This window comes from Manis pentadactyla, chromosome 15 (genome assembly GCF_030020395.1).
Source record: "Manis pentadactyla isolate mManPen7 chromosome 15, mManPen7.hap1, whole genome shotgun sequence".
Classification (NCBI taxonomy): Eukaryota; Metazoa; Chordata; class Mammalia; order Pholidota; family Manidae; genus Manis; species Manis pentadactyla.
In genome coordinates this window covers 82,387,796-82,414,313 of record NC_080033.1, presented here as the reverse complement: position 1 = coordinate 82,414,313, position 26,518 = coordinate 82,387,796, and the positions used below count along the sequence as shown (strand labels likewise).

The window sequence follows — 26,518 nt, the reverse complement described above, 5'->3', positions numbered from 1 at the left end:
CCTGCTCCATCACAGACAGCATTTGGCAAAGCCAGCATTACCTCCCAACGAGCACGTAGCCGCTGATGCCTGGCCGCTATGCGACTGCAGCCATAGCATTATTACAAGGACAGTTTTGGCTTTCGGGGTCCCCTAAAAGAGTCTCAAGGATTCCGAGGGGTCCAAAGACCACATATTGAGACCTACTGCTTTAACGACAAGAGAACGCAGGAATTTAAAAATGGCAACAGAGATTTCTCCAGAGAAGACATGCAAAAGGCCGAAAGACACCTGAAAAGGTGCTTCACAGCACTAGTCCTCAGGAAAATGCAGATCAGAGCCACAAGCTGTCACCTCACACCCCTCAGGATACTTACTATCAAAAGATCAGAAAATAACAAGTGCTGACGAGGAGACCTTGGGACCCTTGTGCATGTGGAATGGCACAGGAGCTGTGAAGAACAGTACAGCGGTTTCTCAACACATTAAAAACAGAACTACCATGTGATCCAGCAACCCCCCACGTATCCACCTGGAAGATCTGAAAGCAGGGTCTTGAAGAGATATTTGCACACCTATGTTCACAGCAGTGCTATTTACAACAGATCAACAGTGAGAGCACCCCAAGTGTCCACTGTTTAACAAACAGACAAATAAAATGTGGTGAATATACAAGGGGATGTTAGCCTCAAAAGGAAGGAACACGCTACAACATGGATGAACCTTGAGAACACTGTGCTAAATGGCAAAAAAAGTACTGTATGACTCCATTTATATGAGGTCCCTAGAGCTGTCAAATTCACAAAGTAATGGTGAGCACCACGGGCTGAGGGAGGGGGACGGGAGTGCTCAATGGGGACAGAGCTTCAGTTTTATACCAGGGAAAGCGTTCTAGAGATGGATGGTGGAGATGCCTGTAATACAAACATACTCAGTGCCACTCACTGAATCGTACGCTTAAAAATGCTTAAGATGGTAGACTTTATGCTGTGTTTTCTCTGCCAGAAAGAGACAGCAGGCGAGCAGGAAGGAGCAGAGACAAGGAGGCCTGGCCCTCAGACTGGGCCAGGTGCTGCCCACAACTGGCCAGGTCAGCTGCCCAAAGGAGGCCACCGTTTAAAGAGAACACTATTGATGCCTTTTGGATAGAACCTCGTGTCTTGATGATTCAAGGTAAGTACATGGGAAGTAAAAACAGACCACAAAGTACTGGTACTTTAAAATGTTTCAATTGTCCTTGTATTTCTAAGTACATTTTGTTGTCAATGGTCACAAATCTGTGCATCCTTTTGGGCAATTAAATGAATTTGAAGAACCAAGTTGTAATAGAAATACAGCTAACAAACTTTCTAAGAAAGAATTTTTACATTAAGATATAATTCACACATAAAAAAATACCCTATTAAAAAAACATTAAGGGGGCGGAGCCAAGATGGCGGCGTGAGTAGAGCAGCGGAAATCTCCTCCCAAAACAACATATATCTATGAAAATATAACAAAGACAACCCTTCCTAGAATAAAGACCAGAGGACACAGGACAATATCCAGACCACATCCGCACCTGAGAGAACCCAGCGCCTCGGAAAGGGGGTAAGATACAAGCCCCTGCCCCGCGGGAGCCGAGCGCCCCTCCCCCCAGCTCCCGGCGGGAGAAGAGCAGGCAGAGCGGGAAGGAGACGGAGCCCAGGACTGCCGAGCACCCAGCCCCCGCCATCCGGGCCAGAGCGCAGACACAGTGCGTGCCCAGGGGGCCCTGGATGCTAGGGAAACAGGGCAGCAAGAACAGTGAGCGGGCACCGGAGGCCGGGCGCCGGAGGACACCAGAAAAGCGAGTGGCCTTTTTTGTTGTTTTGTTGATGTGAGTGCTTTTTGGAAGTCTTAAAGGGACAGGGACCCCAATACTAGGGAAACAGGGCAGCAAGACCGGTGAGCACGTGCCTGAGGCTGGCACCGGAGAATAAAGAAAAATGAGCGGCCATTTTTTTTTTATTCATTCATTCATTTATTTATTTATTTATTTATTTTGTGGGCGTTGTTTTGTTTTGGCGGGTGCTTTTTGGAAGTCTTAAAGGGGCAGGGCGGGTCACTTAATGCAGAGGTAGGGAATCCGGGATCTCTGGGCACCCTAACCCCTGGGCTGCAGGGAGCAGGGAGGCCCCTTACGGAGATAAATAGCCTCCCAGCAGCTCCTGCTCCAACGCGACTCCACCATTTTGGAGCAGCTGCCCGAGCCAGGCCACGCCCACAGCAACAGCGGAGATTAACTCCATAGCAGCCGGGCAGGAAGCAGAAGCCCTGTCTGCGCGCAGCTGCCCAGCACAAGCCACTAGAGGCCGCTGTTCTCCCAGGAGAGGAGGGCCACAAACCAACAAGAAAGGAAGTCCTTCCAGCCGTCACTCGTCCCAGTTCTGCAGACTATTCCTATCACCATGAAAAGGCAAAGCTACAGGCCAACAAAGATAACAGAGACAACACCAGAGAAGGAGACAGACCTAACCAGTCTTCCTGACAAAGAATTCAAAATAAGAATCATAAACATGCTGACAGAGATGCAGAGAAATACGCAAGAGAAATGGGATGAAGTCCGGAAGGAGATCACAGATGCCAGAAAGGAGATCGCAGAAATGAAACAAACTCTGGAAGGGTTTATAAGCAGAATGGATAGAATGCAAGAGGCCATTGATGGAATAGAAACCAGAGAACAGGAACGCATAGAAGCTGATGCAGAGAGAGATAAAAGGATCTCCAGGAATGAAACAATATTAAGAGAACTGTGTGACCAATCCAAAAGGAACAATATCCGTATCATAGGGGTACCAGAAGAAGAAGAAGAGAGAGAAAGGGATAGAAAGTGTCTTTGATGAAATAATTGCTGAAAACATCCCCAAACTGGGGGAGGAAATAATCGAACAGACCACGGAAATACACAGAACTCCCAACAGAAAGGACCCAAGGAGGACAACACCAAGACACATAATCATTAAAATGGCAAAGATCAAGGACAAGGAAAGAGTTTTAAAGGCAGCTAGAGAGAAAAAGCTCACCTATAAAGGAAAACCCATCAGGCTAACATCAGACTTCTCAACAGAAACCCTACAGGCCAGAAGAGAATGGCATGATATATTTAATGCAATGAAACAGAAGGGCCTTGAACCAAGGATACTGTATCCAGCACGACTATCATTCAAATATGATGGCGGGATTAAACAATTCCCAGACAAGCAAAAGCTGAGGGAATTTGCTTCCCACAAACCACCTCTACAGGACATCTTACAGGGACTGCTCTAGATGGGAGCACTCCTAGAAAGAGCACAGAACCAAACACCCAACATATGAAGAATGGAGGAAGAGGAATAAGAAGGGAGAGAAGAAAAGAATCTCCACACAGTGTATATAACAGCTCAATAAGCAAGCTAAGTCAGGCAGTAAGATACTAAAGAGACTAACCTTGAACCTTTGGTAACCACGAATTTAAAGCCTGCAATGGCAATAAGTACATATCTTTCAATAGTCACCCTAAATGTAAATGGACTGAATGCACCAATCAAAAGACACAGAGTAATAGAATGGATAAAAAAGCAAGACCCATCTATATGCTGCTTACAAGAAACTCACCTCAAACCCAAAGACATGTACAGACTAAAAGTCAAGGGATGGAAAAACATATTTCAGGCAAACAACAGCGAGAAGAAAGCAGGGGTCGCAGTACTAATATCAGACAAAATAGACTTTAAAACAAAGAAAGTAACAAGAGATAAAGAAGGACACTACATAATAATAAAGGGCTCAGTCCAACAAGAGGATATAACCATTCTAAATATATATGCACCCAACACAGGAGCACCAGCATATGTGAAACAAATACTAACAGAACTAAAGGGGGAAATAGACTGCAATGCATTCATTCTAGGAGACTTCAACTTACCACTCACCCCAAAGGATAGATCCACCGGGCAGAAAATGAGTAAGGACACAGAAGCACTGAACAACACAGTAGAGCAGATGGACCTAATAGACATCTATAGAACTCTACATCCAAAAGCAACAGGATATACATTCTTCTCAAGTGCACATGGAACATTCTCCAGAATAGACCACATACTAGCCCACAAAAAGAGCCTCAGCAAAATCCAAAATATTGAAATTCTACCAACCAACTTTTCAGACCACAAAGGTACAAAACTAGAAATAAATTCTACAAACAAAAAGGCTCACAAACACATGGAGGCTTAACAACACGCTCCTAAATAATCAATGGATCAACGAACAAATTAAAATAGAGATCAAGGAATATACAGAAACAAATGACAACAATAACACAAAGCCCCAACTTCTGTGGGACGCAGCGAAAGCAGTCTTAAGAGGAACATATATAGCGATCCAGGCACACTTGAAGAAGCGAGAACAATCCCAAATGAATAATCTAACATCACAATTATTGAAATTGGAAAAAGAAGAACAAATGAGGCCTAAAGTCAGCAGAAGGAGGGACAAAATAAAGATCAGAGAAGAAATAAACAAAATTGAGAATAATAAAACAATAGCAAAAATCAATGAAACCAAGAGCCGGTTCTTTGAGAAAATAAACCAAATAGATAAGACTCTAGCCAAACTTATTAAGAGAAAAAGAGAATCAACACAAATCAACAGAATCACAAATGAGAATGGAAAAATCACGACAGACTCCACAGAAATACAAAGAATTATTAAAGACTACTATGAAAACCTATATGCCAACAAGCTGGAAAACCTAGAAGAAATGGACAACTTCCTAGAAAAATACAACCTTCCAAGACTGACCAAGGAAGAAACACAAAAGTTAAACAAACCAATTACGAGCAAAGAAATTGAAACGGTAATCAAAAAACTACCCAAGAACAAAACACCTGGGCCGGACGGATTTACCTCAGAATTTTATCAGACACACAGAGAAGACATAATACCCATTCTCCTTAAAGTTTTCCAAAAAATAGAAGAGGAGGGAATACTCCCAAACTCATTCTATGAAGCCAACACCACCCTAATACCAAAACCAGGCAAAGACCCCGCCAAAAAAGAAAATTACAGATCAATATCCCTGATGAATGTAGATGCAAAAATACTTAATAAAATATTAGCAAACCTAATACAAAAGTATATCAAAAGGATCATACACAATGACCAAGTGGGATTCATCCCAGGGATACAAGGATGGTACAACATTCGAAAATCCATCAACATCATCCACCACATCAACAAAAAGAAAGACAAAAACCACATGATCATCTCAATAGATACTGAAAAAGCATTTGACAAAATTCAACATGCATTCATGATAAAAACTCTCAGCAAAATGGGAATAGAGGGCAAGTATCTCAACATAATAAAGGCCATATATCATAAACCCACAGCCAACATTATACTGAACAGCGAGAAGCTGAAAGCTTTTCCTCTGAGATCGGGAACTAGACAGGGATGCCCACTCTCTCCACTGTTATTTAACATAGTACTGGAGGTCCTAGCCACGGCAATCAGACAAAACAAAGAAATACAAGGAATCCAGATTGGTAAAGAAGAAGTTAAACTGTCACTATTTGCAGATGACATGATATTGTACATAAAAAACCCTAAAGGCTCCACCCCAAAACTACTAGAACTGGTATCGGAATACAGCAAAGTTGCAGGATACAAAGTTAACACACAGAAATCTGTAGCTTTCCTATACACTAATGATGAACCAATAGAAAGAGAAACCAGGAAAACAATTCCATTCACAATTGCATCAAAAAGAATAAAATACCTAGGAATAAATCTAACCAAAGAAGTGAATGACCTATACTCTGAAAACTACAAGTCACTCTTAAGAGAAATTAAAGGGGACACTAACAAATGGAAACTCATCCCATGCTCATGGCTAGGAAGAATTAATATCATCAAAATGGCCATCCTGCCCAAAGCAATATACAGATTTGATGCAATCCCTATCAAATTACCAGCAACATTCTTCAATGAACTGGAACAAATAATTCAAAAATTCATATGGAAACACCAAAGACCCTGAATAGCCAAAGCAATCCTGAGAAAAAAGAATAAAGTAGGGGGGATCTCACTCCCCAATTTCAAGCTCTACTATAAAGCCATAGTAATCAAGACAATTTGGTACTGGCACAAGAACAGAGCCACAGACCAGTGGAACAGACTAGAGACTCCAGACATTAACCCAAACATATATGGTCAATTAATATTTGATAAAGGAGCCATGGACATACAATGGTGAAATGACAGTCTCTTCAACAGATGGTGCTGGCAAAACTGGACAGCTACATGTAGGAGAATGAAACTGGACCATTGTCTAACCCCATATACAAAAGTAAACTCAAAATGGATCAAAGACCTGAATGTAAGCCATGAAACCATTAAACTCGTGGAAAAAAACATAGGCAAAAACCTCTTACACATAAACATGATTGACCTCTTCTTGAACATATCTCCCTGGGCAAGGAAAACAACAGCAAAAATGAACAAGTGGGACTATATTAAGCTGAAAAGCTTCTGTACAGCAAAAGACACCATCAATAGAACAAAAAGGAACCCTACAGTATGGGAGAATATATTTGTAAATGACAGATCCGATAAAGGCTTGACATCCAAAATATATAAAGAGCTCACATGCCTCAACAAACAAAAATCAAATAATCCAATCAAAAAATGGGCAGAGGAACTGAACAGTTCTCCAAAAAAAGAAATACAGATGGCCAACAGACACATGAAAAGATGCTCCACATCGCTAATTATCAGAGAAATGCAAATTAAAACTACAATGAGGTATCACCTCACACCAGTAAGGATGGCTGCCATCCAAAAGACAAACAACAACAAATGTTGGCGAGGCTGTGGAGAAAGGGGAACCCTCCTACACTGCTGGTGGGAATGTAAGTTAGTTCAACCATTGTGGAAAGCAGTATGGAAGTACATCAAAATGCTCAAAACAGACTTACCATTTGACCCAGGAATTGCACTCCTAGGAATTTACCCTAAGAACGCAGCAATCAAGTTTGAGAAAGACCAATGCACCCCTATGTTTATTGCAGCACTATTTACAATAGCCAAGAATTGGAAACAACCTAAATGTCCATTGGTAGATGAATGGATAAAGAAGATGTGGTACATATACACAATGGAATACTACTCAGCCATAAGAAGAGGGCAAATCCTACCATTTGCAGCAACATGGATGGAGCTGGAGGGTATTATGCTCAGTGAAATAAGCCAAGCGGAGAAAGAGAAATACCAAATGATTTCGTTCAGCTGTGGAGTATAAGAACAAAGGAAAAACTGAAGGAACGAAACAGCAGCAGAATCACAGAACCCAAGAATGGACTAACGGGTACCAAAGGGAAAGGGACTGGGGAGGATGGGTGGGTAGGGAGGGATAAGGGGGGGAGAAGTAGGGGGGTATTAAGATCAGCATGCATGGGGGGGTGGGAGAAAAGGGAGGGCTGTACAACACAGAGGAGGCAAGTAGTGATTCTACAACACTTTTGCTATGCTGATGGACAGTGACTGTAAAGGGGTTTATAGGGGAGACCTGGTATAGGGGAGAGCCTAGTAAACATAATATTCTTCATGTAAGTGTAGATTAAAGATAAAAAAAAAAAAAGAAAAAAAAAGAAAAGGGGGATTATTCCATGATAGGATAAAACTAACTGTAAATCAACGATTAATGCATGTTTTAAATATCCTTAATTTTGATCACTTAAAGGGTGTCAGATGATCGGCTATGGAGGTACACTTTTCTGATAATATTCCTTTCTCTTAAAAAAAAAAAAAAAAGCAGTTCCTGTGTGGTAACCTCCAATGAGTTCTACACAAGGGTATAATGGGCATATCAAAGTGTAGGCAAAGGGTCTGTTTGTGTTTATACAGAGGATCAAAGCCTAATTTGGCTACCCAGAAAATGAACTAAGATATGATATGAAGAAGAACTTCCAACATCAGCACTCTCTGGAAGACTCATGCCAGAAGATGATCATCAAAAAACCTCAACAAAGATCCAGGCAATGCTGCAGTCGTAGCTGCATTCATCCCACCAGCTCCTGGACTTGCCATGGGAATGAAGAAGGATATATCTAAGCTGGCCTGCGCATACAGTAAAACAACAAATTTGACTGTATCTACACTGTTGGAACTCAACCAAGAATTAGGAGAAGTACAAGTTGTAGCGCTCCAAAATCTTACAACTACAGACTGTCTACTGTTAAAAGAACATGGGATGTGAACAGTTCCCAGGAATGGGCTGTTTTAATTTGTCTGATTTCTCTCAGACTATTCAAGTACAGTTGGACAATATCCATCATATCATAGACAAATTTTCACAAATGTCTAGGGTGCCTAACTGGTTTTCTTGGCCTCACTGGAGATGGCTGGTAATTATAGATCTGCTTTGGTTATGTAACTGTATTCCTATTATGTTAATGTGTGTGCGCAATTTAATTAGTAGTTTAAAACCTATACATGCTTAAATTACTCTACAAGAAGATATGTCAAAGAAATAATCAATCTTCCCATGTTTTCTTCCGTCTGCTACCTCTATAGCTTTTCTTCTTCCTTCCTAATTACAACCCTTAAATAGAATTCGTGCCTCATATCGAATTTACCGAGTATCATAATTCCTCCAAGTGGTAAAGATACCTCAAGACAAATGCTGGGCATAGAAGCCACAGGGCATAAATCTGCAAAGAAGTAAAAAGCTAACCTTTTCAAACAATATGGCTTCTCTCTCACTTACCAACTTTACATCTCCCTGTATGGCCCCGGAAGATGACTGGTTAGCCAGAGACGGGTAAGATTCCTCAAGGGAGGAACAACCTAAGACAGGCACAGTTGCAGGGGGGCCATCAGGTGAGAAATTGGGGATCAACAGAGGTGAGGCTTAGAATGTCACCCCCCCCATTTTGAGAGAAATCTTCTGCATCCGTGGATGTTTTATTGCCCTTGTCTTGCTTGGATTAACACATAGTCTACAGGCACACACCTGATCATCTACATTTGCTCTCTTACAACACTAAACTAAGTTTTCTACCTTTATCTTACATCTACCTACCACTTCAGCATTTTATTAAAAATAATAATAATAATAATAAAGGGAGAAATCTGGGATCCACATATAAATCACATATAAAAATCAAATGAGTATTCATATTTGAACTGTTTATAGTTCATAATGCATGAACAAAACCGAAAGTTTCTGTGATGACTGCCCTTGCACTGTTCGCCATGTAAGAACTTATTCGTTATACTTCAGAAGATTGGAGACTGTTGAGAATTAGGCTTGGGGTTGATTAATGATTGTGCATTGAGTCCCCTATACAGAATTTTATTGTTAACAACCATTTGATCAATAAATGTAAGATATGCCCTCTCAAAAAAAAAAAAACATTAAAAGAGTATGATTCAGAGGGTGTTAGCATATTGGCAAATCTATATAAGGACTACTGTCTAATCCCAGACATCCCCGCACGCCAGAAGGAGACTGTACTTCTCAGCCGTGACCCCAACTCCCGTCCCCTGATGACCGACCCCGACCGTGGCTCTGCCTGCTCTGCGCGGCTGAGGCGGGCCTGTCCAGTCGGAGGCCTTCAGTGTCGGCTCTCTGCACTTGAAGTGACATCCTTGAGGTTCATCCATGTTGCGGTATCAGTATTTCCTCCTTTTTGTGGCAGAATAATATTGTATCATGTGGCCAGACCACCCTGGTTTTTCCATCATGAGCTGATGGACATCGGGTTGTATTCCCTTGTTGGCTATTGTACATAATGCCACTATATGAGCGTTCACGTGCACATTTTTGTATGGACGTAAATTTTCATTTCTTAACTAACATCCATAAACTGTTTCACAACTGACAAAAAGCCACAATATGTGTTCTAGAACTACAGAAGGATCAACCGTTTCCCTTTGTACTATACTGCATATTACTCTGTGGAGTAAGCAAGATGGTAAATCTGTGAACAGAGTACAGGGGAAAGGAATTATGCACCTTTAAAAAATACTCCTAAAACAAGTTACTGATCATGCCCAAGATGAAAGGAAGGCCGTTTGCCCCTGGCTTCAGGTTTCTCTTCTGCTGGGAGCCTCACCCCCCAGCCTCACTCCCTCAAACCCACTGAGCACGCAGGTTCTGGAGGTACCTGCCTCCTGCCACCAGGGAGACATCCCCAGAGACGGTGCCCTGTCCCTGTCCAGCAGGCGCCCCCTGTGGTGCAGCTCCAGCAACCACTTCACTTGAGTGCGTCTGCAGTGAAACTCCGGGACTACCGCAGCAGTGGACCCCGAGCACCCGGACCCCAGCCTCCGTGGTGCAAACCCCGGACACTGTGGCCTCCACATGGGAACTTCTGGCTGGTCCTGACCCGCCCACCAAGCTTCTGAACCCCACCGTGATGAACAGATACATCTATGTATATGGGTACATATCTGCCCCCATCACTTTAATCTAGCAAGTCCAAAGATGGACTGACATCATTTATTCCCACATCATGGAAAAAAGGTCTGTTGTTTATATTTACATTTTCTGAAACATTCACAGTTCAAATACCAAAGCCCTGGAAGACTTTCTAAAGTGTGTCGCACACCTCTCTGCCTTTTAGAGCAGCCACGCTGGTCACGTCCAAGGACGGTGCTGGCGGCCCTCCTGCAGGCACAGCGGAGTCCATCACATGCGCGTGTGAACTGACACTTGGCGGGGACAACAAGCAGGTGAACAGTGTGGGCAGGCGCTGGCCTGGGCGCTGGCGAGCCGGCCCCTCAGCTCCGCTGCCCCCTCCTCGCGGGGTCACCTTGGGACTAGGGGCGGGGCTCCACTGCACCGTGCCCTCCTAGCTCAGAGGGCCCTGGGCGCTGAGGCTCCTGGCCAGGCTCTGCCCCGCCCCCCACCCCGCCCCACGCCCTCCAGCTTCACAGCAGCCTTCTGGATCCAAAACAAAGAAGTCTGGCCTCTGGAGTGGGTGCCTCTGAGGTACTAGAGTGAGTGCTGTGCACTTTGTACCTTTAACCTGGCCTCTGAGTGGCACGGGGTTTGGCACTGGTGCAAGGGGAGCGGGTAGCAGTGTCACAATGCCTGGGAAAGAAGCACAGGGAGCTCTTGTGAGCTTCAGTGCACGGGCTGGGCCAGCGGCGGCTGCTCGGCGCCAGAGGGGGCCAAGGACAGAGCGTCCTCCTGCCTGTCTGAGGGACTCACTAAGCACGGCAAGGGTACCACGAACTACTGCTGTGCCCAGGAGCCCCACAGCCGGGGCCTCGCGTCCACCTCCAAGCCTCCTGACCCCAGCCCAGACTGTCCGACAAGCCCTTCGCGCCGGCCTGCTCCAGCTACTTCTCAAGAGGGAGGGGCCTGCTGCTTTCACAGGCCTCCCTGCTGCAACTGGGAATCCACTCCAAACGAGGGAGGTGTTTCTGACATGTCAAGCAGAGAAGCGTTGACTTTCCTTACAGAGGCACCTGGGGCATTTGGCCTTGGAAGAGGGCCTCTCGGGAGGATGATGGCTGCCATCTACATCAGAGTCACAGGTCTGCTCTAAGCGGGTGTGAAAATGACCAGACATCCCCTCTGGGCTGGTCACTAACGCGACGACAGCACAATCACAGGATCTGCTGTTCAGCACCAATACCACTGCCACCTGTCATTCTGGTCCCAAGGGCAGCCTGGCACAGGCGCCAGCCCTCGACGAGGTGGCCGTAGAGCCAGCACAGCCCCAGGTGAGGCCGAGGCCACGCAGAGCCCCTCTCTCAGACAATTACCTTTCATGAAGAATCGGCAGGTGGGACGAGGCCTCACCTTCCTGTCACTGGGGTCCTTTACTTCGCCCTCTTCCAGATCGTCATCCTGAAACAGAGGACAACGTGACGTGAAGGGGGAGTCATCTTAAGAAGGAAGAGATGGGAGGGGCATGTGCCAATGGGCACAGCTTTCATCCAACTAGACAGGGTATTTGCAAACTCAGACCCCTCAGGGAACGTGACGGAGGCGCCTCGCAGCTCACTAGACGAGGCACCGCAAGGAAGGACACAGGCAGGAAAGCTCTGAGCGCACAGCACTCACACAGAGCAGCCCTTCATTCTCTTTCTCCACCAGCAACTTTGGGCAGGACACGGAAACACTTCAGGTTTTAAGTATTTTGTACGTTTAAACAATATTTATAGAACAGGTATTTTATGTCCTTAAACTCAAACTTTCCCTTACTTAAAAGTCTGGCGGGTGAGGAGGAGGAAAGTCAGGTGACTGAGGTCAGGGGGTGGACCCACATCTCAGCTCAGATCTGGGCCCTTCCTTCTCATTCTTGGCACAGATTCCTGACCTTGACTGTCAAGCTTTGGAACCAAAGCCCAGGTGATTCTCGCCCCAGGGACCCCAAAAAGCAGCCCTACCTGGACCACGGCTCTGTGCCCTCCCTGGCCACCCCACCCCAGGACCTCAGCCACCCCTGACAGGCACAGGCTCCAGCCCCCACCCATCAGTCCTCTGCCTGGGATCACCCCCAGCCCAAACACATATCCAGCTGCCCTGCTGACATCTCTGTCAGCACATCCGGGATGGAACTCACTGTCCTCGGTCCCAGACTGTTCCGGAGTGCCCCATGACAATCCACCCAAGGGCTCACACAGGGCAAAGGTCTGGGACGCACCCGGACCCCTAGCTCCCCACCTCCTGCAGAACCACCGCTGGCCAAACTACTGCCTGGTCCCACCTGGTGAGGGGAACCACTTCTTGACTGGCCCCGCCCCTGTGCCTTCCCACGGTGCACAGTGGCCTGTTCAGATCCCAGGCTGACCCCTTCTACCCTCGCTGGTCACTCATCTCATTACCAGGTCTCCGATGGAGTCCCTTCCTTAAGTCTCCCCGTTTGCCTTCATAATGGAGCCCCAGAGCCCCTTCCTGCATGGTCACCCCAACTCAGCAGGGGCTCCTTGGGCAGGGCCGTCTGCTTGCATGTGCCCCTGGTTCAGGCAGAGTAAGGCTCCCAGGAGATGGTCAGTAAGATTCGTCACATGAAGAAACGCTGAAGCTAAACTGTGGACTTAGGATGACTTATTTTTAAAGCTTAAGTATTTGTACAATTTCTGCCTTGAAAATATATAGTTTATATTCCTCTCAGAGCCACCAGAGTACCTGGTTTAGAGAAAGCGTGCTTAGTCTCTAAAGGCCCACAGCCTGTGCCTTCCTTCACCGCCACTCGCACGGGGATCACCATGCTGAATGCACCTTTGTGTGGTGCTTTACGGGGGCCCAAACCGGAGCTGAGGGCACATTCTTTGTTCTCATTAGAAAAACGAAACTCTTTCGAAAGGTTAGAACTCACTGAAATCTCCCCGTTTCGCTTGGAAACTCATGCGTGAGAGCTGAATGATGGGCTCAGAAGTCAGGGTTCACGGTAAGGGCACCAGATCAGGTTTAAAGAGGTGTGTTTCTCATGTGGGTGAGGTTGTGGAGAAAGGGGAACCTCCTACACTGCTGGTGGGAATGTAAGTTAGTTCAGCCATTGTGGAAAGCAGTATGGAGGTTCCTCAAAATGCTCAAAATAGAAATACCATTTGACCCAGGAATCCCACTTCTAGGAATTTACCCTAAGAATGCAGCAGCCCTGTTTGAAAAAGACAGATGCACCCCTATGTTTATTGCTGCACTGTTTACAATAGCCAAGAAATGGAAGCAACCTAAGTGTCCATCAGTAGATGAATGGATAAAGAAGAGGTGGTACATATACACAATGGAATATTATTTAACCATAAGAAGAAAACAAATCCTGCCATTTGCAACAACGTGGATGGAGCTAGAGGGTATTATGCTCAGTGAAATAAACCAGGTGGAGAGAGACAAGTACCAAATGGTTTCACTCATACGTGGAATATAAGAACAAAGAAAAACTGAAGGAACAAAACAGCAGCAGAATCACAGAACCCAAGAATGAACTAAGTTACCAAAGGGAAGGGACTGGGGAGGATGGGTGGGAGGGATAAGGGCAGGGAAAGAGAAAGGGGACATTACGATTAGCATGTATAATGTGGGGGGGGGGCAGGGGGAGGGCTGTGCAACACAGAGAAGACTCGTAGTGATTCTACAACATCTTACTACACTGATGGACAGTGACTGTAATGGGGTGTGTGGGGGGGACTTGGTGAAGGGGGGAGCCTAGTAAACATAATGTTCTTCATGTAATTGTAGATTAATGATACATACATACATACACACACACATAAATAAATAAATAAATAAAAGAGGTGTGTTTCTACAAAGGTGTCACTTTCAATATTACCCAAATGTAAAGGAGAATTGCCTGCCCATCCCGAAATCGGGAGGCAGCCCTATACATGGGAGTACAATGCAGCTCTTAACAGGGACTGTGACCAGGTGAGGACCCAGTGGTGCCACATGTGAAATCGTAGGTCAGCCACAGGACAGAAGGCAGTGCCTGCACACTGACCGCTGCCATGTGCCCCACACTTGCTATGTCAAGATGGCACCACACACACTGCTCTGCTGGGTTAACGGTCTCTCCTTTAGAAGACAAGCAAAAGCAATCAGCGAATCAGCAATGTGTTATCCTGAATTTTCAACTCACCATTTAACACTGTGGCTTTTAAAGTTATGGATGAGAAAAAAAATGAGCTCCCAAAGCTCACAGTTTCATGCACACCCCACTCGAGAATGGGCCCTCCACCACAGCCACAGCACTCAGCTGCCGGAGGGCCGTCACGCCCAGCGCGACATGAAGGATTCTGCCAGGCTGTCTGTCCACATGGCCTCCATGGCCTGGAGCGCAAGCAGAGGACAAGGAGAGGCCCTGGGCCAGCCAGAAGCCAACTGGTCAATCGACAAATAGGACAGTACCAGCAAGCTGCCTACCAGCACGCCCCAGGCTCTAGGATGGCACAAGCGCCTGAGTCAGGGGAGTGTGCAAGGCCCTGCACCCTTGATCTAAGGAAAAATCACGGCCCGTCGGCATGCCTCTATCAGTGCCTCCTCAGTCAAGTACACAAAGGGCACCCTCCATGTCCCTGCCTTTGTGAAGTACACGTGATGGGGGAAGGCCCGGGCTCACTTCCTGGCAGCATGTCCGTGCACACTGCTTCCTCTCTGCGCCCTGGTCTCCTCTAGCAGGACAGGTTACTGCGAGGCTGCTGCAGATGCTGCGCTCAGAGCACCTGCCACCACACACAGGACCTCGCATAAGATACGAGCAGTGAGCATTCAGAAGTGGCACCACGTCAACACAAACACCTTGGAGGCAACGTGGGAACTGTGATCATCTCTGGGCACCAGCAACGCTCCAGTTTTGGAGAAGTGATGGCATGGGGTCTGAGAGCACAGTGGTCCTCCTGGGAGGAGGCACATGACCAGCCCCACGCAGGGGCAGGCACAGGACCACCACCAGCTTTGCGTCAGCTCAGGCCAGGTCTGCTCTGCCATGAGTGAAGAAGTCCCCTATCCTCAGAGGCCCTGGACTCTCTGGCCTGAGGAAGGGACAGCCTGTGCCCACTCGCCTACGCTGTGCCGACTAACTGGGTGGGGAATGTCAGAGGCGGTCCTGCTGGCGGTCAATCCTGCAAGGCTCTCGCTGCAAACGTGGCGCAGGCAGCTGCCTCCTAGGCCTCAGTGAGGGGCCAGTGCCATTCAGCATCTGAGTGACGCAGAGGCTGGTGGACACGGCAGCTGCGCCACCTGAAAAGGAGCAGGGCCCTGCAGAGAAGGAGAACCAGCCCCGAGGGCAGCAGAGGAAGACGCTTGTAGGAGGTGCTCTGTATCCAGACAAAAGGAACAGGTGGATGTGAACAGGAGAAGATGTGAAATAGCACTGAAAGAAGAGGTTTCCCAGTGTTCCCGCCTGTGGGTGGCTGAGCACAACCCCTCCCGACCCAGGAGTTGTGCGGTGGTCCACTCAGGATGGACTGCTGTCCCGTCTAAGGCCACCTTAGCAGAGAGTCCGTGATGGAAGGAGGAGGGGAGCATAGCAGGCCTACCCTTTTCCAAAGGGACAGCATCTCCGTGGCCCAGGTTCTGTTACCCAGACGACACGAGCAAAGCAGAGGACAGACAGATCAGACACAAGGGGGCAAATGAGAGACCCAGGACACCCACCTAGGGCTCGTCAGGCCCCACAGGAAGGAACTGTGCTGGTGAGAGGCTGCCAGAAGCCCTCAGCCTGCACCCCACCAGTGGCCCAGCCCGTGCGCAAACCCATCCCACACACAGCAGGGACATGGCACCTCCAGAAGGGCATTTGTATCTGCAGGACTTCTTGGAAGCACACCAAACATAAAGGTAATTCAAGGCCTAAGTCACAAATCATGTGGTTCAGACAAAATAATTGTACAAATTGATGTCACTATTAAGGACACTATCAAGAGAGCATAGCTGGGGAGGAAGGGGGTGACTCTCCTCAAACCAGCTTGTGTGTCCCAGTGACCCAAAATCTGAAGGGGAAGAAGAGCGGGAGGTAAGCACTCTTGAGTGAAAAGGAGGATAAATATCAACAGCTTTCAGACTCTCCCACCCAGCTGTCCCCAGCAACTCGGAGCCAGGACACGGGGGGAAAGAGACAAGCAGGGGTGGGCAGGAGGGGCCCTCGCAGCTGGGAGGCCGCGCTGGGCACTGAACAGCGCAGGGCCTCGTGGAATGCACAGCTCTTCTTCATGGAAACATCCAGGCGGCTCACCCGATACCAGAGCCAGGCTTGGAAGCCACGAGGAAAAGCTCTCTGGGAAGTGACTTCCCACTAGGACCAGAGGCTCCCGCACAGGGCTTGGGGCTTACTGGGGGCGCTGGGCCTAAGGCCTGCTGGAAGCAGTCCGCTCACAAACCCCGCTGCACACCGCTGGCTCCCACCCCCCGGCAACGGGGACCAGAAAGGGGATCCGGAGGAGGAGCACCAACAGGGCCCCCAGGGGAGGAAGGCTACGGGAGAGTGTGTGGGCACGCAGCAGGGGTGCGGCGGGGCACAGACAGGACCCACAAGGGAGGAGCGAGCTGGCAGCAGCTGCTCACCTACCAGCTGACGTGTGCCCAAAGCAGGCACTCCTGAGGTGCCTGGGCCTGGCACTGGCCACCCACACCCAGTGCTTGCGTTGCCTCCTCTATGCAAATGGCTCTGCAGTGCCCACTGCCACCCCACATCTCAGTGCCACTCAACTTCAATGTGCCCCAAAGCAAGGCTGGGGGTGGGGGTGGTCATCTGTGTGCTCAGAAGGCAGTTTCTGGCTGCCCCAAACAGATCAGGTCCTGTGGAGACAGGGGAGCCAGCCAAGTAGGGCCTGGACTTTGGAACTTGTGTCCCTGATGGGTGGTGTAGGGGGAGGCAACAGGGAGACATGCTACTGACCAGACTGAGACGGAAGTACAACAAAGGTAGGAAGCCAGGTATGACAGAGGCAGTGGCAGAGGCGGAGCCCGTGCAAAGGAGACGGCACTGAAGCCGACAGTCAGGGTACAGAGGACCGCCCAGAACCCCTGGCCTGCGGCAGGACGGCTCTCCAGCAGCACAAACAGGCCAGAGACACTCAGAGGACCAGTGCACCCCCGGAAGGGTCCACGTCACCATTCACAGAGCCTGCCCTCCAAGCGGAGGTCTGCTTGGCCCAGGGGCAGGGATGGGCTGCGTCCTGCTCTGCTGGCACCCTGCAGGGCCGCCCCAGCTGTGTCCCAGAGCACAGGCCTGCAGGGATGACTCGATCGGGGGCTCCGTCGGGGGTGCGGCCCCCACTCCACAGCCGAAGCTCCGGTCTCCTCAGCAGCTCGCTGGTTCCAACTGGGCTGTGGCCCCCAGGAGAGGGCAAGACAGGCCGAACCAAGCAGGCAGCCGGGAGATGGAGCGGCAGGAAAGTGTGCCGGGCTTTTACTTCACATGCTGTTTCCAAGGGAACCAGCAGATCTCCAGACAACGCGTGCTTCCCAGGGCCACATCAGTTCAACCCACCAATCCAAGTGGGAAAGCCCCCTGGTGTGATGAGGCCCAGGCCCTCTAGGGCCTGTAGGGAGACAGAAGGCCCCCTAGGATCATGGAAAGGCTGGAGAGTAGATGGATTTCTCCCAAGACTTACTGACGCAAGAGAGTTTGCAACTGGCCCTCCTTCAGCAGGAAACAGACTGCCCAGAACCCCCGGGTTGCAGGACCCTGCTGGTCAGGAGCCCCTGGTATTCCCTGGTGGCAGGACTTGGACCTAGCATTTCTCTGGAACACTGGAAAACCAAACTCATGGGCAATTCGAAAGCAATGACTTCATCTTCTGCCTAAATTTCATTCAAATTGATTAACTTGAGTCTCATGGCACCTCTTTTCCCTTTGCCAACCCTGGGGCAGAGGTGAGTTTTTCCAAAGTGAAAGGGAAGCATAGTTGGCCAAACCTAAGGACTTATGTGTGATAATGTCCTGACAACATCCTTTTAAATAAGGTCATATTAAGCAAAGTTTATTAAGTCAGGAGACCACCTCCTACACTTTAAGATGTGAGAAGATAAAACATTTACAACTCTAAGCTTGTAACCACACACATGCACATACATACCCCACACTGTTGTGTTCTTATGAACCAGTTTTAATTCATAAATTTGCCAGGGACGACCATGGTCAGCACAATTCAAATGGACTAAGTGTATACCCAGGGACACGTCCTACTTCCCGCGAGCCTGCAGTTAACCCAAAGCAGTGCTGGGACACCCTCCGCGTGCCTGTCACCGCAGGGCCCCCAGACAAGCAGCCTCCTCCCTGGGGGCGTGGGAAGCCTAGACTGCTTCGCTCTGCTGGGTCCCTGTCCCAACGCCTCTCAGCATCACTGAGCAAAAAGCATTCTAAGTAGGACTTCAGGCTCTTTCCCCCAAAGTCAACTTGCCAAAGATCATGATTAAAGTTCTTCTCAGGGTTTCCCGTCATAAAACCCAAGCTGCCCATATGCCAGCTGATGCATTTCCAGCACTGCCTCCTCAGCCTGACCACCAGGCGATCTAAGTACATCACAGCCCAGGGCGACAAGGTGTTGACCAGCCACCTCATTTTATCCAGTCCTGAGGACATTTTCAGGGACACTGCCAGAGATGCCTGGCCCCGCTGAGACCCTTACCTGAAGATGGGCCATGGGGCCGAGATAAAAGTGCCCCAAGAGGCAAGCTGGAAGGAAGCCTCTCCAGTTTTCATCTCAAAAACCCAACAAGAACTGAGACCCACAGTTCTAGCTGAATGCTAACTCAAGTATTATCTAAAGACAGTGAAGACAAAGGGAGAAATCAACTTTTTACTTGTTTAAAAAAATCGGGCCAGGCATTCTAATGCAATCCAACCCACAGTGCCAGGCAGATAGATGAGTGCACGCCCGCCCGTGGCTTCCCACCAGCAGGCAGCAGCATTTTGAATCCAGGTGTTTCTCCTCCTTGATTTCCAGCACTTCCTAATCGCCATGGTGACGGCGCCCAGCACAGCCCTCGGTCCCCCGCCCGCCCCCGCCCCGGGCCCCCCCACTGGAGTGACAGGGCGGGCGCAGCAGAGGGGCCCGCGTACTCACGTCGATCTCCCCGTCGTCGATCTCGCCGTCGTCATCCTCCCTTCTCTTCTCCTTGCAAGCCTCCGGGGGCTCCTTGTCCTCCACACTGCGGACGCCGGCCCTGCCCTCCCCGCCAGGCGCCCCCTCTCCCTTCTCCTCCTCCTCCTCGGCCCCTGCCTTCTCGGCCTCCTCCTCCTGCGCGGCAGAGCCCGGCTCCTCGGGGACCTCCTCGTCGTAGTCGAGCTCATGCTCGTCCAGCTCCCTGGTGACCGACGAGGCCTCGTCCCGCAGCTCGCATGCGCGGTCCTCCTCCCGGCAGACCCCCTCCTCCCCGGGTGCGGGTCCGGCAGGGCCCCCACGCTGCTCCTGGGCCTCCTCGTCGGAGCGGCTCTCCTCCTCCTCCTGGCTCAGTCCTGGGGCAGCATTTTCCTCATCTTCCAAGTCAGAAGCCCTCCCCCCAGCTCCATCTGAATCCTGATCAGACCCACTTTCCCTCAGGATGTCATCGTCCGAGAGCCCCTGCTGCTCCTCCTCTTCGTCCTCTGGAGAGCGAGGGTCCCGTTCAGGGCTCTCGGCCACATCCATCAGTACCCACAGTTCTGCAAAAGAGAGAGCACAGACTCACAGCATTTGGCAAACTGGCTTTCCTGGCCCCACGCGGCTCCTCCAAATCCCAGACCCGACTCCGCAGGCCCCTGCTGCTGGCTGTCCCACCAGGGAGGACGGCAGGCCGACACCACACACGATGCTGCTGCAGGGCTGGGCTGGGCCCGCTCACACGTGTAGCAGCCTAGCAGGCAGACACTCAGCACGCCCCTCCTCACAAGTCACCCAGTCAACACAAAGTCGGCAGTAAGATGTACATACAAGAGACAGCTTTGGACCCTTCAGAATAAATTACTTTTGAAATTCAAGAAAATGTGCATTATGGAATGAGACAGCAGTGTCATAAGGCACATGTCTGACCATTTCTCTGGGGTTGCCCTCAAGGGCCTGGGCCCACCTGTAGGGGCACCCAGGTGGTGGCTTGTCCCCTCTCCCGAAAGCCCATCAAGTGTGGCTATGTCGGCCTTGTCAGAATCACTCAAGATGATCTTTAAAAATGCAGGCCTTCATCAGGCCTCAGCACGGACCTGCATATGGGAGCCACCACGGCCGCCCAGAGGTGGGGTTCAAGCCCCGATACGCTCTGTCGTGGAACGGAGCCCTGCGTAACGTTTTACACATTCAAATGGTTTCTTATGTAAAAAGACTGACTATCATTTTAGATTTCATTTCTATTTTTATTAATGGAGATTTAGTTATAAAGTTGTATATTTTCTGATTTTCCCATCTCAGTGCACAACGACAGCACACACCTGTTTGTATTAAATGTGGAAAGTGGGGTTAGAGTGTGTGCACAAGAAACCAACACCAAACAGTCTTTTAGCAAACATTTACCATTACCAAGTTGACATCAGCAAGTCACTTCCAAGTTAGTCTGAAATAACAGGAATAGTGAGGAGTTCAATATTCAGTAGATTCTACAAAAGTTTTTATTTAAGATAATGTATGTCATAGTCATGCTGTTCAGTGCCTTGGCAAGATCTGGTGACACACACACACATTTATTTGCATACTTTAAATATATGAGCATTTCATGTACTTACATAACTAAAGATTAAAAATATGTCTTTTAACTTCTACTTTCAAAAAGAGAATGTGTAGTTTAAAGATGCATATTCCAAGGGTTGGTATCTAAGTCTACAGTTAGAAATGTCTTTTTGCTATTAATGGAAATTATAGTTAACACACATTGAGGCAACTCACTTAAAATTCCTCATGGGATAAGTAAACCAGATGTTTAGCAATGATAGTAATTTACAAACCGATCAATCCATTCAAAGCCACAGTTCTGAAAATGATTCACTTTGCAGTCTGCTCTATGCTATCAAGAGGTAGGACTACTGGAAAGAATTCTTGAATTAGTCCTACAGCCCATGGCAAGAAGCAAGGTGAAAGCTGTCACGCGCAGGGCGGCCTCTAAGGCCCCTTATGCTCTCGACTGCTCCAGGCAGGCGCAGGGCACTCCCAGCATGCAGTCAGCCCCCAGCACCCTCACCTGCAATATTAAAACTTATTATCTTCCTTTGTGCATGACATCTGATGCTTATCTTTGTATACTTCCTACTACACTGTACATAAGAAGTCTTCTTAACAGCAGGGGCCTGCGTCTCTCCAGCTGCCTAAAGGAGTTCCGGTAGCCCCTGAGGAACTGGGACTGAGCCGCATACATCCCCATGTGAAAACTGAGAAGTTCTGATCCCCACCTATATCAATCCTGGAAACAAGGTTATCTACTAAATCAATCAATGTTACCCAAAATCAAACGTCTCTTCAAACTCCTTCAAAAATCACACAACTGATACTCTGCAGAAAATACCCCAAGCCTGCCACTTACTCTCCTTGCAACATGCTATCTTGTTCATAGCCACAAACTCTCATAACCTGAGACCAGCCCTCTTCTAGAGCCCAAGCACAAACTGGTTTATACTTTGGTTTCACTGTTACTAGATCCAACCAAATTGCTTTTACATTTTGGCAAATTTGAAATTAAAACCTAGAGGAAGAAATGGAAAGAGTACCTAATTTCAAATACTGAACTGGTACAAGTGGGCCGGTAAAGGGGGAAGCTGACCTGCTGGTGCGCTGCGTCTTTATGGGACACATGGGGTAGTGCAAACAGTGTGGGCCTCTGAGGCAGAACTTGAACTCCAGCTCTCCTGCTGCCCAGCTTTAGGATCTTGGGAAAATTATGTGAATTGCCAGACCCCAATTTCTTCATCTGAAATATGGGACATCAGTATCTACTTTACAAGGCTGTTGCACAAGTGGATGAGATAAGCCCAACGATGTGCCTGGCACAGGCTGCACACACTTGAAGCACATTCACATGAAGATGGGTAAAAGCGGTCTTCAGCATCCAAAAGCCACGCTCCCATCCCTCCCGTTAGGCTCGGTTCGGGTCTCTTGGTGTGCTCAGGAGTACTTAATTCTGTTTCATTCAACAAACACCTGAGAATCTACTTAGTGCAAGACTATGCTATTAAGACAATTTCGGCAATAAAACCAACAGCCACCAGTGCCCGTGGCAGGACAGCCACTCTGCAGCAGCATGGGCGGCTTCCTCACACCAGCCTTTTGACGAGTGATGCCCCCCCATCACAGGACACCAGGCACAAGGCCACCTCATGGACATCCCGGGACTGCAACACACAGCCGCCTCCGGAGTATGTGCTCAGTCACAGGGCCCTGTACTACGTGTGGAACAAGTTTCTGCTACATACCTAGGAACCAACCCCCATTTTTTGCCATTGTTTCCAGAGGAAAATGGTACCCAAGTTCCAAACGGATTTTATAAACTTTTTCATGCAACACAGGCCATGCATAAATTGGAGACCTCTATTAACCAGTATATTTTGCTATTTTTCCTTTCTGAAGTTTTGTGATCTGCCTATACTCCTATCTTAGTCCTGCAGAACTGAAAACACTTTTTTCACATAAATGGAAAAGTTAATATATCGTTTGTACAGACTATTTGTTTTAAAAAAGTGACACACGAAGATCCAACTTGTTACACCTGTCAATTATTTTATGATTTCAAACTTGTCAATGTTAGTTTGTCACTTACACTAAACATGAATCCAGTAAGAGAAACTCCCGAAGGTGTACATCTTTATACTGATAACCACAGGAAAGGCCGACTTGTTAAAATTGTGAGGCTGGTACCAGTACTGTGGCCTGGAAAATAACTTTTAAGAAGTACTTACTGCACCCGTATGCTCTCCAGTTTGAATTACGAAAAACTTCTACATTCCAAGGACACAAAGGTAACTTCCTCACTCTCAAAGGCAGTTTTCAGGGCTGACCAGAGGAGGCAGGACAAAAGGTCCTCAGCACACTTGATGCCACAGAAGGCAGGGCAGCCCAGGGCTTGTTGTCAGGCAGTCAGCCCTGGCGGAAACTCAGCCGGCCCTGAGGATCTGACGAAGGGGATGGCTCCTCTCACAGAGAAAACTGGGCCTATGCGATTCACGTGGGGTTCAAAAGCTCCTGAGGTGCACCCGTGGTCCCCAGACTAAGAACTCATGCCCCAAGGGTATTGTACATTATTCTATTACATATTCACATGTCTCATTCTGTCCTGCAACTACTGTCTGCAACAGTTGGGAGACCCTTGTGCCCCCATGAGGTGCCTGAGTAGAAGGGCTCAGACTCACCTCTGTGTGCCTGAGCTCAGCAAACAGCTGGTACTTCATAGCAGAGCTACCACGGAATGTACTGTCTAAACTGGGACCCATTTGAGATGAAAGGGAGCATTAACAACTACAACAGGGAAGAAGAGGGCCTGTCCTAGGCACACTGGGAAATACAGCCACCCTTAGGAAGCCCGGACAATTTCCCTAGGAGTCACTGCTCCTTTCCCTATGGAACCTCTTGGGATTCTACAATCTGAGGCTGCACACAGGCAAATACATTGCAGAGGAAAACAAGTCAAAGAATGTTGATTAGAAGCAACCTGAGTCACACCTTGCTGCACAGAAGAGAATGAGTGTCACTGGCAGTCAGAGATGCTGGTGTTCAGTCAGAGATGCCCCCTCCTCTGGGCATGTAACTGTCTCTCTGGGTGGCCGTGTCCTGTTTTGAGATTAATTCAATTTGGCAAATATCTGAGTGCATGTTCTATGTCAGGTGCTTGGAAAACATGCACCTATTAAGTGTAGATAATCAGATGGAGGTTCCTCTGGTCACCAACTCCCAGGCTCACAGTTTATAATAATTTGTTCTCACACAATCACCCAGTGATCAAGGATTCCTGCTAAGTTTGGAATTAACTCTTTGTTCCACAAGATGGCGAGTTTGCCCAGGGGATGGAATAACACGTCCATCACTCTGTCTCCACTACATCCTGCTTCTCACCGATGATACTTGATAAATGCTCGTAGAGTAAATGAATGAATGAGTGACAAAATCCTGTAACTTGATAAACTACCTGCTGCCCCAGACAGAAGTCTGAGTAAGTGCCAAATCTCTGGAAGGCTGTGCCGGGACTTCCCCGCACTCACTCTGGGAGGCAGCACACCGGTCCCAGCACACTGCCAAAGCACAGCACTTTTCGGGAGCCTCCTGGTGAGTGACCTTTAGAACCTGCAGAATGCTCTCTTGGCAATAAATGCTTCTCCTCTCAGTGTGTCACTTTGAGGAGCTTCAGGAAGCCATTCAGAGCCTGGTCGGGTATGTGAGATGAGTAACCAAGGAAGGTTACGGCGATTTTGATCAAACATGGGGTGTGACTGTTGAATGAGACTTTCCCATCTGGCTTATATACTTACTACCAAAACAGAAATTTAAGAGGTTTTGCCAAAGGAGCACCAGTGAAATACAAGCATAACCTTTCTGGGGATAACGGCTTTAATAGAGCAGTCCCTATCTGAATACCTAAGTTACAGTGCATCCAGTTAAAATTCTGATCCATAACTTCATGGATTCACAACATCTGAAAAGAGACTGCAGAAGCTAGTGACAGATACCAACCCCAAACTAACAAAGTTTGAACACCCAGAACTCCTCAGGGAAGAAACACTCACCTTGGATGATTTGTACCTGTGTACAAGTGAAAAACCTCTTTAAACATGAGCAAGGCCACAGCTTACCTGTTTGCTCTCTGGAACGATTCCACAAAACTTTCTTAACAATGTTTGCGCACTTCCCACCTATAACCAGTGAGGAGTTCTAGACTTTGGGATACATCTGACTGGCTTCCAGAGCTGGCTGGGCTCCACAGTGTGTTTGTAAAACTATCAGGCAAAGTCTCCCCCCGAGGGCTTGGAAGTGGACATCAGCCTGGGTCCAGGCTCACCTTGAGAATCCCAACGCCTGCTCTGGGAAAGGACCGCTCCACGGGCAATACCAAGGAGGGTAGTGTCAAAGGAGAAATGATAAGAGTCATTGCTATGCTCCCAAACGGTACTTCAGACATCAACCACCCTCTCCTTCCATTTTCCCCAAATGGATCTGACGACTGACCTACTCTTGCAAATGAGTTTGCTGAACAGAGTTCATTTAAAATGATCAACGACTTTGCCCTGCCCAGCAAACTCAGCTGTCATAAACTATTCAGCAAAACTTAAGTTTTAGCAAGAGCAAGACTGGAAGTCTTAAGTCTTTAGGTTCTCCCAGCATCACAGCCGCAGTTAATTCACACGACGGACCCGCCATCCTTACGCTCCTAACGAAAGCGGAAAGGAAGTTTATTTCTAAGAGTGGCGCCCGTCCTGGGTCACAGCCAATACAACACGTCCAACCTGTGCGCACTGTGAAGCCGAGGGAGCAAGTTCCAGGAGCCTCCAGAGAGCTCAAAGTTCCCGAAAAGCTCATCCCCAGCCCGGGCTGGCCTCCTCCGGAGGGTAAACCTGCTACCACCGCTTTGTGGGCGACAAACATGTGCCACGCGAATGTCCCGGAAGAGAAGTGACAGCTTCACGAGAGTCAACTCCGCCGCGGGACGCAGAAGCAGCCGCGGATCTCGGGCTCCGAGAGGGCTCCCGGCCCCCGAGCCGGCTCTGTTTCTGCGGACGAGAACTCGGGACGGAACGCGGGATCCGCCAGCACCAGCAACCCCTTCCCGGACCCCGAGAGCCACGCTTCGGCCGGGAGCTCAGCCTGGAGCGCTCCCCGGAGGCGGCGGCGGCGAGGCTCCCGGGCCTCGGCCCCGCGCCGCCGCCACGCTCCCCGCCCGGCCGACTTGGCCTCCCCAGCCGGCCCGGCCTCCCCGCCGCCGCCACCGCTTACCTCAGCGCGAGAGCGGGGAGGGGGCCACGGCTCCGCTGGGGTTGGGGCAGCGCGGGGAAGACGTCCGTCGGCCCTTCCGCTCTTCACAGCCTCCGGCTTGAGGCGCGACGCGGGCGGAACAAACGGGCTCCACTACCCGCGGGGGCCGGCCATTGTGCGACGTCATCAGGCCGCGACCGTCGTCCCGCAGGCCGGCGGGCTT

General features: G+C 48.9%; 1 protein-coding gene across 3 annotated transcripts in view; it reads right to left on the bottom strand.

The window, feature by feature from the left end:
• ZC3H18 (zinc finger CCCH-type containing 18) overlaps positions 1-26,518 on the bottom strand; it is a 63,520-nt gene extending 37,002 nt beyond the window's left edge. Inside the window, exons 1-3 of one of the 3 annotated variants that reach the window (XM_057492973.1) lie at positions 26,317-26,518; positions 19,522-20,084; positions 11,758-11,842 (exon numbers count right to left, since the gene is read on the bottom strand). In XM_057492973.1, the coding sequence (XP_057348956.1) occupies positions 11,758-11,842; positions 19,522-20,070 (634 nt within the window). In that variant the 5' untranslated portion in view covers positions 20,071-20,084; positions 26,317-26,518. Of the gene's footprint in view, positions 1-11,757; positions 11,843-19,506; positions 20,085-26,316 lie in introns of all 3 variants that reach the window. The other 2 variants (XM_036924224.2, XM_036924225.2) reach the window with 2 other exon arrangements.